This window comes from Ptychodera flava, chromosome 10, assembly GCF_041260155.1.
Source record: "Ptychodera flava strain L36383 chromosome 10, AS_Pfla_20210202, whole genome shotgun sequence".
Classification (NCBI taxonomy): domain Eukaryota; kingdom Metazoa; phylum Hemichordata; class Enteropneusta; family Ptychoderidae; genus Ptychodera; species Ptychodera flava.
Window position 1 is genome coordinate 30,375,471 of NC_091937.1, and position 13,889 is coordinate 30,389,359.

At 41.4% G+C, this 13,889-nt stretch overlaps 1 protein-coding gene across 1 annotated transcript in view; it reads left to right on the top strand.

The window, feature by feature from the left end:
• LOC139142478 (nuclear receptor subfamily 2 group E member 1-like) overlaps positions 1-13,889 on the top strand; it is a 35,311-nt gene that overhangs the window by 5,898 nt on the left and 15,524 nt on the right. Inside the window, exon 2 of the mRNA XM_070712417.1 lies at positions 5,806-6,039. Within this exon, the coding sequence (XP_070568518.1) occupies positions 5,806-6,039 (234 nt within the window). The remainder of the gene's footprint in view (positions 1-5,805; positions 6,040-13,889) is intronic.

Below are 13,889 nucleotides of genomic sequence, written 5' to 3' on the forward strand. Positions count from 1 at the left end.
GAAGCTAGGGGTGTATTAAATAAGTGATTATTTTTATCTGCTAAAGTAATTACCCGATTGTTTTCGTATCCGCCCTGTTCGTGTATTTGGTTATTATGAGGAATGTAAAAATAAAAAAATTGTATTACTCCCGAATTAATCAACTGTTTATATCATTTATTTTTAATTTTTAAGTAAACATTGAATTGTTTAGGTTTCATATGGACAAGGCTCCGAGTAGCCTCTAACTCGCAGCGACCGGAACGACGAAATCCTTATAACTAGTTATCACTTTCGACTGACCTGTTTTTGATATAAAACAGCAACAAATATACTCTCCAGTCTTCTACGTGACAAGAAAGTTTATGTTTACAGAAAAAGTTCGTGAACAACAAAAATTGTGTTGAGAAAAATTAGGGCGGGAACATGTCTGAGCCATGTCGTCTGCACCGTGACGCGCACAGAAAGTGACGACATTCACAGATCTGAATCGATCGGTGTGAGTGTACACTTTCGACTTGTTCACTTCTACAAATATTAAACATTTTAAAATATCACATCTGTGTTGTAGGAACATTCACCACGCTGAAAGAGAAATCAATAAATCAAAAAAGCCAATTGTCGACGGATCCCGTTTTTTTTAATTCAGCCGTGTGATCGACATAGAAAGTCGGAGAATGAAAAATAACAAAATATTCGTCTTATTTATCAATGTGATTAAAATGGTCGATTTTACAAACACTGTCATATTTATTACATACGCCACATAAATTTCATGCCAATGGTTTGCTGTTGGTTTATTAAATCTGAAGTTGTCTGCTTATCGGAACTTACTCGTCGATTCCTTGTTTCAATATTAAAATTGTAAAGTGAACGATCGAAACATTCCCTCACTTGTTTATAATCAACAGTGATAGATTGCATTTTATTTGCAGAGTGGCGGCGTGCTACACTGGGCATTAATTCCATTTGATTATGGTTCCAGCACGCTGTAACGGTAGGGTGGTCGCCGCATGTTTCCATATGCTGTCTCTCTTGAATTTCACACGTGTGACTTGATTTGTCGCTTCAATGCATGTCGTCCGTCTTACACCGTAAAATATTCCTGACTTATGGGAGGGGGGAACCGGGTGCCTAGAGATAGCGAGCCTCGACAGTTCTGACGTAATCGATGTGATGTGAAAATCGCCGTGAAAGAAAATACACAGAAAGGGATTGGAAGGTATTAGCGCTCTTGACTCGGTGATTTTCACACCTGTTGCATGCTCGTCTTCCATTACGTAGTTTTGTATTGTTTTCAAAGACAACCATTTGAAAACCGATTTTCCCCCAGTTTCTTGCTACAGTGGACCCGTTCTCCGCGATTTATTAAACTCAAGTCGTGGTATATAAGTTAAATACGGTATTTGAATTTACAGCCACGCACGGCTGCCGAAACGACGCTATTGATGGCGCGGAAAGGATGACGTGATTGACGTCATTACTAATTTCTCTCGAAATTGATATGACGGTCAATATAGAGCTCCACTTGACATGGCAGCATATGCAAACTGGATTAATTTAAGGACAAAAAGTGCTCTCTTGTGTCGTATGTCGCTCTATACTGTAAATGGTACAATCGACTTTCCACTATAATTTTACCAATATTTATCCCCCGGGCCATAAAGGTAATGGTTGTAACATATGGTTCAAAATTCCCACCGAGTTTGCAAATCTAGGTACGGGGGCATTTCCGATATTGTTACGGTTGTCGAAATTTCAAGTGTTTTTCGCACCGTCAATCAATATCTGAGCTTAACGTAGCGGTTGGAAAGGCCTCTTTTCCATAGTGAAAATCATCGCCGACATCAGCGTTAAGGGCGTCGCCCATTATGTCAAATCGAAAATTGTGTGTCGCTCATAATTTAACACTAATAACCACACTTTAGCGCTACGAATATGGCAGTTTTGTATCGTTTCAGGTTGTCGTAAAAATAATGAAATAAATTATGTTTTTTTTAAGTGGGATTAAGGAAGATCACAGGATCAGTGGCCTGATGTTCATTTCCTTTTCAATGGTGTCAATTTCACGTCCGGCTTTCTAATCTAATAGTGTTTATTAAAACATATATCACAGTTTTTCATTGTCATTGAACTAAATCCTATCATCCTACCGATAAAGACATCCCCAGCTAGGGAAAAAAACGCAAATATCCGAGCTATTTTCTCCCCTTAGTAATACGATGTAATACCATATCGGATGTTGCTGACGGTCCTAATGGCACGCCGTTGGATGACTTCAATTCAAAGCTCTCGACCTGTGTTTCATAAAATACAACATCCTTCCACGCGAACAGAATCAACCTAAGCGTGAGCATTTATCTGAAAACTGGAAAGTCAAATCGGTCCGGTATCAAATTTTAGAGTTCGAATGACAAGTAAGTGTTCAAAATGCGCGGTCTCGTCTTATGTACAGTATCGGAGTACCGAGACCAAACGCGGTGTTTGCTGTCGCATGCACGCACCAACGCGTTTCTGTTCGACTGGTCAGCAACATTTCTGCCTGTGTCGGTTCAACAAACAGGCCCCGGGCTGCAAGCTGATGAGACGAAAAAACTGCAGCATGTACGTTCTGCCTGTTTTACATTGATTGGTTACAATAATACTATGTGACTTCTTCGCCGATCAATCTACGACGTAACGGCTCTTGTGAGCAAGGCAAGTCGTATTGATCGCTCCACGACCACAATTTTCGCCCAATGGTCTTGTTTTTGTTTCTTTTCAACCTTCCTGCAATGTCTTGTCCATTGTCCTTGCCTGTCTACCGGTGTCATCGTTTAAACCGCGACTTCAATTCAAGAAGTCAGACCTTATTGTTTCTGGACCTTTGAAGTCGTGGCCCACGGGCTGATTTCACTCGCCCGATTTCTATTAAGGCTATCTTGTCAAAATCCCCACTGCCAGCTATACGGCTTTGCCTTCCATCCGGGGATTGATATTTGTTTGCTAAGCTCGATCCGCCGTGACCGGCTGAACAAGAAATCGGCGCTACAGTGGAAAGTGACCAAAAAAAATCCAGTACTTGTAATCTGTTGCGCAAACAACCCGCTCCGCGGCGAAGCAGAAGCGCAGGCGATCCATGAAAATGGTTTATCTAGATTGAGATGATGAGCGAAAAAGCCGCTGGTTTGCTTTTCTGTTGCCGGTTGTAAACTTAAATATCTTATTTGTGTGGGTCTTAAGGTGTTCCTAACGCCACAAAAAAGTATTAACTTCGCCAGGTATATTAAATAATGAAAGATATGATTACACGCTGAATGATTTAACTCGAACGAATTATGTTAATTTCTCTCCTGACGAACAGAAACTAACACTGCACTAATAAGGCCAGAACGAAGCGAAACGAAATATCACCCTTTCTGGAAAAAATTGGCTGTTTGATATTTAGACGGGCCTAATATCATCTTGTTGTGAATGTTCAATCCGCGGAAGTTGAACCTAAGATGAAGTGATCGTTCAAGGCGGTGGCTAAATCCTCAAACAACGGAATATACCTGCTCTGCTTGTCTGAACTAGATCTTCATAAAGAAACACTAATTTATATCGAGTGATTTCTCAATACACGAATGGTGGACACCCTTAGCAGGTATTGTTGAAGCGAGCAATTAACCACTTTCCCCCTTTCAAGTCTTAAGTAATGGTTTCTACAGCCCCCGTTATGGCGATGATATAACAGGGAGTCTCTGGTCAGTGTCAAGCCGTCAGACCTGCCGCGTATCTTCCTGTCTCGTGTACATCGGAGGTATCCGGGTAAGTATGCCAAGCATTCGCTGGAAAGAATCAAGGCTTCCAACAACAATGACTTTGCCATCGATCTGTGGTCACGCCGGGCTTGAGGACAACCATGTCTGACATAACTTTCCTTTAGTGCTGACGGGTGTAACAAGAGGTGTTGAAACGAAGAGCGTCAATTCCCGGACAATGCGAAAATATGGGGAGATCGATTCGCATGCTTCTGCTTGGTGGTATATACTCATCGACGACTCCAGCAAGTGTTCTCGTGTGTGCAGCGGCAATCTGGTCTTGTCAGGGGCCTGGGGCAAGACTCAAACCCTTGCCCAACGGTTAGCTGCCTTTGTGTTTTTGTCAGGGCCAGTTTAAAAACGCAAGTTATGTGTATGAACACCTGATAACATGAAGGCCTGGTGGCGAACTTGCCCTCAAATTGAAATTAGTAAACATCAATTCAATTTTAAGATTTTCTTGACCGACACGGTACAGGGATTTTCCTTGTTGAGAAACAGCTCAATGTTTTTACCAACGAAACCATCAGAATTCTTGATATGGGAAACAGCGCGTGCATTAGCAAACGTCAAGCTTCAAACCAAAAAAAGCGACTCGGAAGACTTCAGCGCCAATGTAGATTTTGATCCAGGTAAATCAAACAGAATCTGTAGCATCGGTACAAGTGGACAGCTCGTAAGGGCGTCAGTGATACTTTCTGTTCTACAAGAAATACCAGTCGTTCATTTTTTCGGCGAAACAGGATTATAGATAAGTTCTTCCGGCAGGGCGTAATGAGTTCATAAAATACAGAAGTATGGATTAATAAAGACCATTAATGCTTTTTATTTCATATGAAAATCCTTGGGGGTGACGAAGATGACGGCATTGTCTCTTTGACACAAAAACGTCTGCCAATTTCGCTGAATGAACCTTCTAATGATCGATGATGGCCCCTGAATTGTTCTCCGTATTGACAGTCGGGGCTACAGCGTTTTGCCGGAAATCGCCGAACACCGGCGTGCGTCAGGTACCCGGGAAATAACTTTAATAAGAAAAACGAGGCTGAAGCGAAATCATTTTCCGATTGTCGGATGAGAGGCAACTAAATCTATCCGTTCATTTGTATGCAAATAAAGCATAGGGGGAAAAATCACCGGAAACAATTTTCCAGATCCCGACGGAACGAGTTTCTGCGAATAAAAGTGGAGTGTTTGGATTGAGCGATCTAATACATTGTTCCGCAAGCTAGCGAGACGCACCACCAAATAGCCGTACAGAGAATTGATAATGACAGTCGATATTGCTCTGTTGAGAGTCGAAAAGGCTAGATTGGCAATTGCATCTGATTCTCCTTCTAATTTATTCATTTATTTATTAGTATTTCTTTATTTCAGACTTCATACATGTCCATATACATTACAGAATAAGAAAAAAAACCATAAATATACTAATCTCGTGGGAAAAACAGAACTAAAATTGATCTTGGAAATACATTCTATAAATACTCAGTCTTAGAAAACTGTCTTTATCCACCGTTTTCTCAAATCAGATGTGAAGTACACAGTATCATGCAGCTATCCAATGATGATTCTGTCTCTTGTTGATGTTCGTTTCATTAAACCATAGACTTGCTTTCTGAGCAAAGCATCAAAACCATCAATTCCTATTGCCACCATCAAATCCTATTGCTATACGCCTGTCATAACCCAGCAGTATACGGGCTGCGTTGTTGTAACCAGCTTTAAGCTTTTTACAGGGTAATAAAATCAAAAATTACAAAGGGCTACCAAATACCGGTAACTTTGGGTAAAATACGTGCAATGCAGCCGATGTATCTGTCATAGAAATTGTCAGGGTTTACGTATAGCTTGCGCTTGTTTCAACTATAGCCGGATCATTTAGCTTCCCACAGCCACATGCAAACTGGGAAAAAAACGTAACCACAAGAAAATAAGCAGAATCAATATTGTCATGGTTGTCGTGTTTATTCGGATTTCTGTTAACTCCACGCATATTGAAATACGAGCTAACTGAAGATCCCGTTTTCTCTTGCACCGTCAGGTCGCATCCTGGACATCCCGTGCAAGGTGTGCGGTGACCGCAGCTCCGGCAAGCACTACGGCGTCTACGCCTGCGACGGCTGCAGCGGTTTCTTCAAGCGAAGCATCCGGCGGAACCGCCAGTACGTCTGCAAGAACAAAGGCAACGGGCCCTGCCCGATAGATAAAACACACAGAAACCAATGCCGAGCCTGCCGACTCAAAAAGTGCATCGAAGTTGAAATGAACAAGGATGGTAAGTGTATTTGTTGCTAGCTGGCTGCATGGTGTCTGTTTCGCCCATCTTACATGTGTGACGTATGCGATATTATTTGAACGTGATAGACTCGGATTATTAAAACAACTTGCTAACCCTTGATTGCATGTTTCTTCATATTTGCTTATTATAATACATCACATACATGCCACACTTAACTCTTCAATCTATTTAACAATATTACTCTAGGTACATACATGTGCATACATACATACATACATACATACATACATACATACATACATAGATACATACATAGATACATACATACATACATACATACATACATACATACATACATACATACATACATAGATACATACATAGATACATACATACATACATACATACATACATACATACATACATACATACATACATACATACATACATACATACATACATACATATAAAATACATAGAAAACCCCTATACTCTCTGTCTGTTTATATATATATATATATATATATATATATATATATATATATATATATATATATATATATCTCCACTCACTTTAGTTTGTGCGTTTTACAGTCTCCTCTCTGGTGTAGAGTAATAAATTATACTCAAATGAGGTTTTCAACCCTGTTCTTTCTTGCACTGTACTCTAATGTTACAACCAGCCTATCCAGTCTGTATATATCATTGTATTGAACAGTGCCATATCTAGTAATATACAATACATCGCCTGCATTGTTCAACATTTCTGTGGCACAATGCCGATACCCTGTAATCTGAAATTTGTGTGTATCTATATGTGCTGGCAACGAGATATCATGGTTGAAGATTTCTCTGTAGCATTGTGAGCGACAGCCGGTGCAGGGGTATTGATTGATTTATCCGCACTGTTACGCAATGCGAGCCTACCAGTAAGGTTGAACAAGGTACCTTCGCTTTCCAGTTAATAAGTACTGCTAGAAACTAGGTTGGGTTCGATCCGTTGGATTTGCTGTCCTCCCTTTCAATGAAGTTCCCGTCACGTTTGGGTGAGAGAAGCCGTTGGCGAACATACGACAAGATGGTGAATTGTGTCTTACAAGATTTGCATCGGTTAAACTCTACGCTAAACACGATGGATAGCACTTATAGCGACAAAAGCGATTTATGTTTTTGAATAAAATCTGTCCGCTTATATCATTTTGTATCGTTTGAAGTAAACTTTAATGGCGATGGAGATAATTCATCATTGTAAACTTGACCGGATTGGGAATTTCATTGCATAGTTAACTTATCAAACGGTGAATTTAATTGGACAATGAATGAAGTTGAAGTTCATCGTTGACGTATTTCATTTGATGGCAGATTTCCTTGGCTGTAAATTCCGCCGTTGGTGAGTTCATCTGTCGGTAGATTTATTCGTTGATGGGCGACTAACCGTTCGTGGCAGATTACGTCTTTGGCGTTTCATTTAGATTCCAGATCAGATACTTTTCTGAATGTGAAATCAGCAAGAAAGATTTCTCATCAGATCGAACTCTGAATTTGAAAGTGATAAGGAAGTTTCTTGCAGTAGAATTTGAAATTGGACAAGAAGAGTCCTCATGTCGAACATCTCTGGCGATGAAATATATTAATCGATAGTCGGGCAATGATATTTTATTTGTCAATGAATTTTTTCGCTGATAGTGAACTGCACCGACCTTCACTTTCAGTTTGGTATTCACTCTGTATGGAGATGGTGAGTCTTTTTCCTCTATAGGCATCTTGTACAGCGCGCTGTAGATACGTAACTAGCTTGGGACGCTTGTTCAATAGCTGTTGTTGACTGCGCACTGCGTTGAGCGCTAATAACTAAGACTATTTTCTTTGGTGTGAGCGCAGCAATTAAAACGAGAAATGGACTATTTTCTTTGGCGTGAGTGGAGCAATTAAAACGAGCAACACAACAGAGGCAGATGTATATAGGTGCGATAAAAGGGCGGCTCCCGACAGAACGGGCATGGAAATTCAACTGAGCACCCCGTGAATGCATTCGTGTTGACGGGTCGGAGTTCAAGCAGTGATTTCATAGTTGACCAGACTATTACGTCAACCGCAGGGAAAATGATGGGACATCCTAACGGGGCCATGACGGATTCGGCCGCTTGATGCGCGATGCCGCCGACGATATAACACAGATACATGTAAATTTGGCTGTATGCACTCTGCGTTATACCGTTTGTCGAATAATCAACACAGCAAACAAACAAACAAACATAAAAAATGAGACGAAGACTCAAAGACATCCTTACATGTTCAAAAAAAACGAACTTGTAACAAAGAGATTGCACGGTAGCGCATTTTCTATCCCCTCTCCGAAAAAAAAACAAAACGGTTTAATCGTACTTTTTGTCGTGCCTATAATTATACAGTGCTACAAGATACCATGTCGCATTACATCTCACTGTTTAATTTCGTCTCCATTGATAAAGTGTAATACATTTCAAGAGAAGATAACTGAAAATGAATTCCGAAATGTACACTTCCAGTAACATCGTTTGAAATTCTTTAGCGTATTGTCAATCAACGATCAGATGAAGATAACCTTAGCTGACATCAATTAAATTAAGCGGGTTTCATACTGATATGGGTGATTCTATAAAAGTTATCTGAAAAAAAGGCGCTGTTAGCGATTTCATAATTTTTCAATAAAACGTGGAACGGACAATACCACATACTCGGGAAGTAGATAGGATGGGCCGGGGCAGAGTGTAAATAAATAACCACGGATGAGAGTTTCATCCCCTCCATGACATTTCAAACAATGAATGTAAACTTCATACGATTTAATTTGTTTCCCCTCCTGTCATGATGCGTTGGGGCATAGCTGGCAACCAGCGTAATGGCAAAGTCAATGGGAGCACCGCTTGAAGTGTAAAACTCGCCAGAATCATTTACCGCGCAAACAGATAGCGCATGGCGAACAGCGGTTTTGAAAACGGAACTGTGAAATTAATTGCACGCCAACTTTAGTCTTTAAATGCCTCGGCATGTTGTTTTTTCCCCATTTAGCGACACACTGAGACGACTCCGGTGAGCTGTTGGTAGTTGTGCGACTATTTTTCACCTCTCGCTGCGAATGTAGGCCGAAGTTTGCCCAATGGAAGAGAGATCCATTTCCGGCAACTAGTTTGCATTTTTATCAAAACACCCAGGATTGTCCTCTCAGCAATAGTTACAAATGCAAGAGAATGACTTTACCGCAAAAAAAAAATATTGAATTATTTAAATTTTACCACCGCAATCCCTGATTGACATGTAAAACTCGACTTCTTTCAGAGCCAGAGTACATTACAAGGCATTCCACATCGATTTTCCCCCTAAATAAGCTTAATATCACAAATCCGATACTAAAATTCCGCCATAGAGACTTTCGCATTGAAAATTGGTGTATTTTGTTGACAACTGATTCCTAATACCCCGTTCGGATCAGATGGGTCGATTTTTGTAGTCTAGGCTTGACGTTTTGTAGACTCACGGTCCACAAATCCGTAGTGAACGAAAACTGAAAACTTAAAGGAGTGTCATTCTTCTTGACTTGTTATTTCTAAGGTTGTAAATTAAAACTTCAAAAACGTAGAATGAAACAAGAAACCGGGGAAAATATTACAAAGATAGGTAAATGAGCGCGAAGATTGTCCAGTAATTGAAGGCAAGACCTTCGGAATCAAATGGGATTTTGAAGGTTGTCGTCAACTGGTTCGGGGTCGGGTATTTCTTGTTTCCCAAAAATATGAAAGCCTGATATTCAAGTAAAAGTCGGGTAAAAACTTAAAAACGGGTAAAAACGAAGTGAAACGTCATTTGACTTGTTTGTTTGTTTTATATGTTATCATGATCGATCTCCGTCGTATACTACAGCTCGGTTAATGTAATCAAATCTTAGAAAATAAACAAAGGGTGTGCTTAGAATAGACATCAAATTAGGACCCAGCAGGTTTAAACAAATTATGTATCCCGAGAAAAGAATAACTTAGGCCCTAGTTGTTTTAATGTCAATACATTGACAGCGATCACTTTAGATGAAATCAAATATCACGCTTTGACGATGACACCGTGTACATTTCAGTTGCCTTTTTTATGAAGATTTATTTCATCTTGAACTTAATAAACACAGTCCGTGCTCGGTTGTTGTGGCGCGCATGTGCGTGTGACTTCTTAAACATGTTTTCAACGAACTTTGCCGCCTTATACAAACTTGCTTTTGTGAGAAAAAAGGTATACCGTGATACACGAACACACATTGTGTATCGCGCTCTGTAAAAAGCCTTAGTTCGCGGCAAGAAATCTTGCGTCTGTCTTTCACACAAGAACTTTCAACAGAGAATCAACAGTGTTGCCTCGCGTACAGTTTGTTTGCTTTCTCGGCACTATGTAATAATCTTACGGTCAGAAATCCTGGCCAGCGGGGAGAGCTGTGAAGTCAGTCACCGAGCTGTACTCATTAACAGTTACGAGGGGATGGAGTTAAAGCCTAGTCAGATTTTCCAGGGGTGTATCAAATTTCTAATATCTGGCAAGGGAGTGGCTGGTCACCCCGTATCCAAACAAGCGCCGCGGCAGAAACCCCTATTGTTGGCCGGACCACGATGCCAGTCCCATTCAAATCGAAACAGCGCCAGAGGTAAAGTTTAGATTACACCCCTCCATAGCTACCGCCTTATTGCTTTTTTGTAGCGTCCTTTCAAACTTAACAACAGTCGGAGAACCCCGTTTCTCGCGGCGGACCGAGTCGGTACCTTGTTTCGGCGGGCCCGCTCATTATCACCGCCTTTGCACAAAGAAAACGCCGAGTCGGAATACAGAGGACATCGTAACATAAGTGTGGGAAAAGTACAGTCCCAGTGAATGTCTTGTGAAACGGAATTCCAAAACAGCCCGGGGATACGAAATTTATGACAAGCCATGCTAAGTTGATATGAAGGAGAAATACATACGGTGTAATTAGCACTTAGTGCGACCAATGATCGAGTTATCGTTTTCAATTATTCGCACATGCGCTTGAATCTTAACATTTGGTACCAAGACCTTCCGCCGAACGCATCGTAAAAGCTGCGCGGTTAGCGCTCTCCAATACAATGTTTCCAAAAGAAAATTACTGTCTCAAACACCATCTGGTTATGGCTGACTGAAAGAAAATCTAACCATATATATTTCGATGATTTACATACAGCACATGTATTTGTGAAGAAGTGACTTGCGGTCGAGATCCGTCTTTTTTGTAAAGTGACCTTCTTGGTCATTTTTGACGTCACCACGCCTTGGTAACTCTCAATGAGGAACGACCTTGCTGGATTCGAAACATCTTTAGAAACTGTCTATTCCAACAGCTTTGTGATTTGAAAGCGAAGCGAACCAACCGGCCATCAAGGCCGGAGAGCCAATTAGGAGATCGAGGGCCAAGACAAAAAAAGTTTAGAAATTACAAATTGTGAAAGTGGCGCTATAGAGTTAGCGAAAAAAAAAAATAACGGCCATCGCTACTTTCCACTTTGCTGTGAAATTTCACTAAATAGATATCTGCGAGACAATATTGATCTAAGCGGTGTTGTTCTTCAACAAAAAAACAAGGTGTCGAACATCTAATTAATACTTGACTGTTGTTTACAGTGTTTGTGAATGACAAAGGAAACCACTGCCCGTTAACTTTGTTTTCGTGTTTCACTGGGAAATAGTTGCAGCAGTAAGTACTGTGAAATTACACTCAAGATGAGATTCCTCGCATAAGGATCGGGCATAGTTGATATTGCTCTCAAAACATCCAGTTTCTGCATTTTGTGCTTGCTTAGTGTGAAAGGAATGCAAAACCTCAGACTTTTATGGAAAAGTAACGTCAGAGTCAGATTTAGCAGATATCTGATACCTTGACTCCGTCACCATTAAGCGTGGTTGTATTGATTGAGTTGGTTTTTTGATCGACGGAAATGTCGGTTTCTGCTCGTCTGTTGAAGATTTTCTTCCCTTTGTAGGCACATGTCAATTTCTAACACGGCGTGAATGCAGTCCCAGCTTGTACCATACATCAGGCATTCAACGAAACTTTTCTTGACAAACTTCTGAATGTCTCTCAGTGAAAAGGCGTGACATTGGGTCGCCTAGCTGGCGGTTCAAAAGGCAACCTAAGATAGGACGAAGTTAGCCAAACTTTGTAGAGCTTATGTGAAAGAGGGGACCCATGGCTGACAAAGGTCACCCTGCTTTGTAAGGCATCCCCCATAGGAGCCCGGATCTTCGCCCAACACAAAACACTGCCTCACCAGCATTCTGAAGACGCTCAAAAGCCCCTCTCCGGATCTGAATATCGTCCAGTCACTGCCCAGAAACGCTTTCAATGCTTGTTTTGTGCTGGGCTTCTCTCGCCCAAAGAATGGCGGGCCCTGGACATCACAGCTGCGCAAACAGAGCGAAACGCAACACAATGTGTGTGAATATACCTCACAGTTGTGTTCATTTACTTCCCACAAAAATAACACAGAAAACAACTGACTTTGTTCAGTCAAACCTTATTAACTGTATTCTCTGCTACAGATTTCAACCACTGTCCGTTTCAAGAGAGTTTCCCCCCGTCCGCCCCAAAAGTAAAAGTGTGAACTATACCATGGAGGTTGAAGTGAGACTGTACTTTGCCAGGGAATTTTCACTTTTTTTAGGGGAGGATAATTTACATAGGAGGTGCTCTAGAGACTTTCTCTGGGACCGAACAACGATCGGCTACGACCGCCTTGACTTCCCAGCCCTGAAAGCCCCCCGTATGAGAAAGTCAAAATGCAGCCAGAAATGGACACCTCTTTTCAGTGAAATGTACACGTCGGGGATGAATTGAAAAGCTGGCCCAAGACACAGCAAGCAACTGACAAATACTGCCCATAAAAAGGACTAAAGTCGTCCCCACCTTGTGTTTGCTAACAAAATGCCCTGATTGGGTGGGAGGGGAATTTCGAAAGCCTTTATGATCCGTGTATGTTCACTGGATGCCGTTTCCACGGCAACCGCGCCTCCACGCACAATAAGCCCGTCGGCTCGTCAAACACTCATGCAGCTCGAAGGGGGTTATGGGTCGGGTTTTAAGCCACTCGTGTTAAACTGGAAGCATGCCGGAGAAATTAAAGTGAGCAAGTGCATGAAAGGCCGTTGAGATTGCTTCATACCGAACTGAACCGTTCCAATCTTTGAGGTTTCTCTAACGTGGTTTTAAACTTTTTAAATACTTTTGAACTTACTTTACACGTCAGCACATTGAGCCCGCGCAACTAATTCGCGCGCGACAATTTATTGTATATGCGCTTTGCATTTACGCTTGGTAAACTTGAAAGTGTAGAATATTAAGAAGCACAGCGGAGATATCACATAGGATAGGGCAAGTTGAAGACAATAAGAAAAGGAAGTTTTCTTTTCTCGTCGTGCTAAATGCAACGAGTGTTTAAATACCTCCCTCCCTCTGTCGTCAAAATTGCACCGTCCTCTCTACTACTTAGCGAATCGCTTTTAATAGCTCTTTAATATGTCGTTATTATGACAAGCACATAGCGACAAGTGGCGATGGTTGTGTCCCTGCTCGTAGCGGTGTTCCTTTCAATCTAGCTGTTGTCGCCAAAATCGCTTCGCGCTCCCGTCAGCGGCTCAAACTTCCCTTTGTCATATACCCCATTTGGTCTCCCCATGCCCTGACAGAATTACTCCTAATCATCTCAAATTTGGCCAAATTAGTCACAAAATAGGTCAAATTACACGCTTGCCCTTTTCCAAGCTTCCTCTCGTTGATCAATGCTTTCCGTCGTGGCAATACTTAACGGTGAGAAATTGCCGTGTCGCAATTACTGTCCACAAGTGAGACTCGTGGACAAATA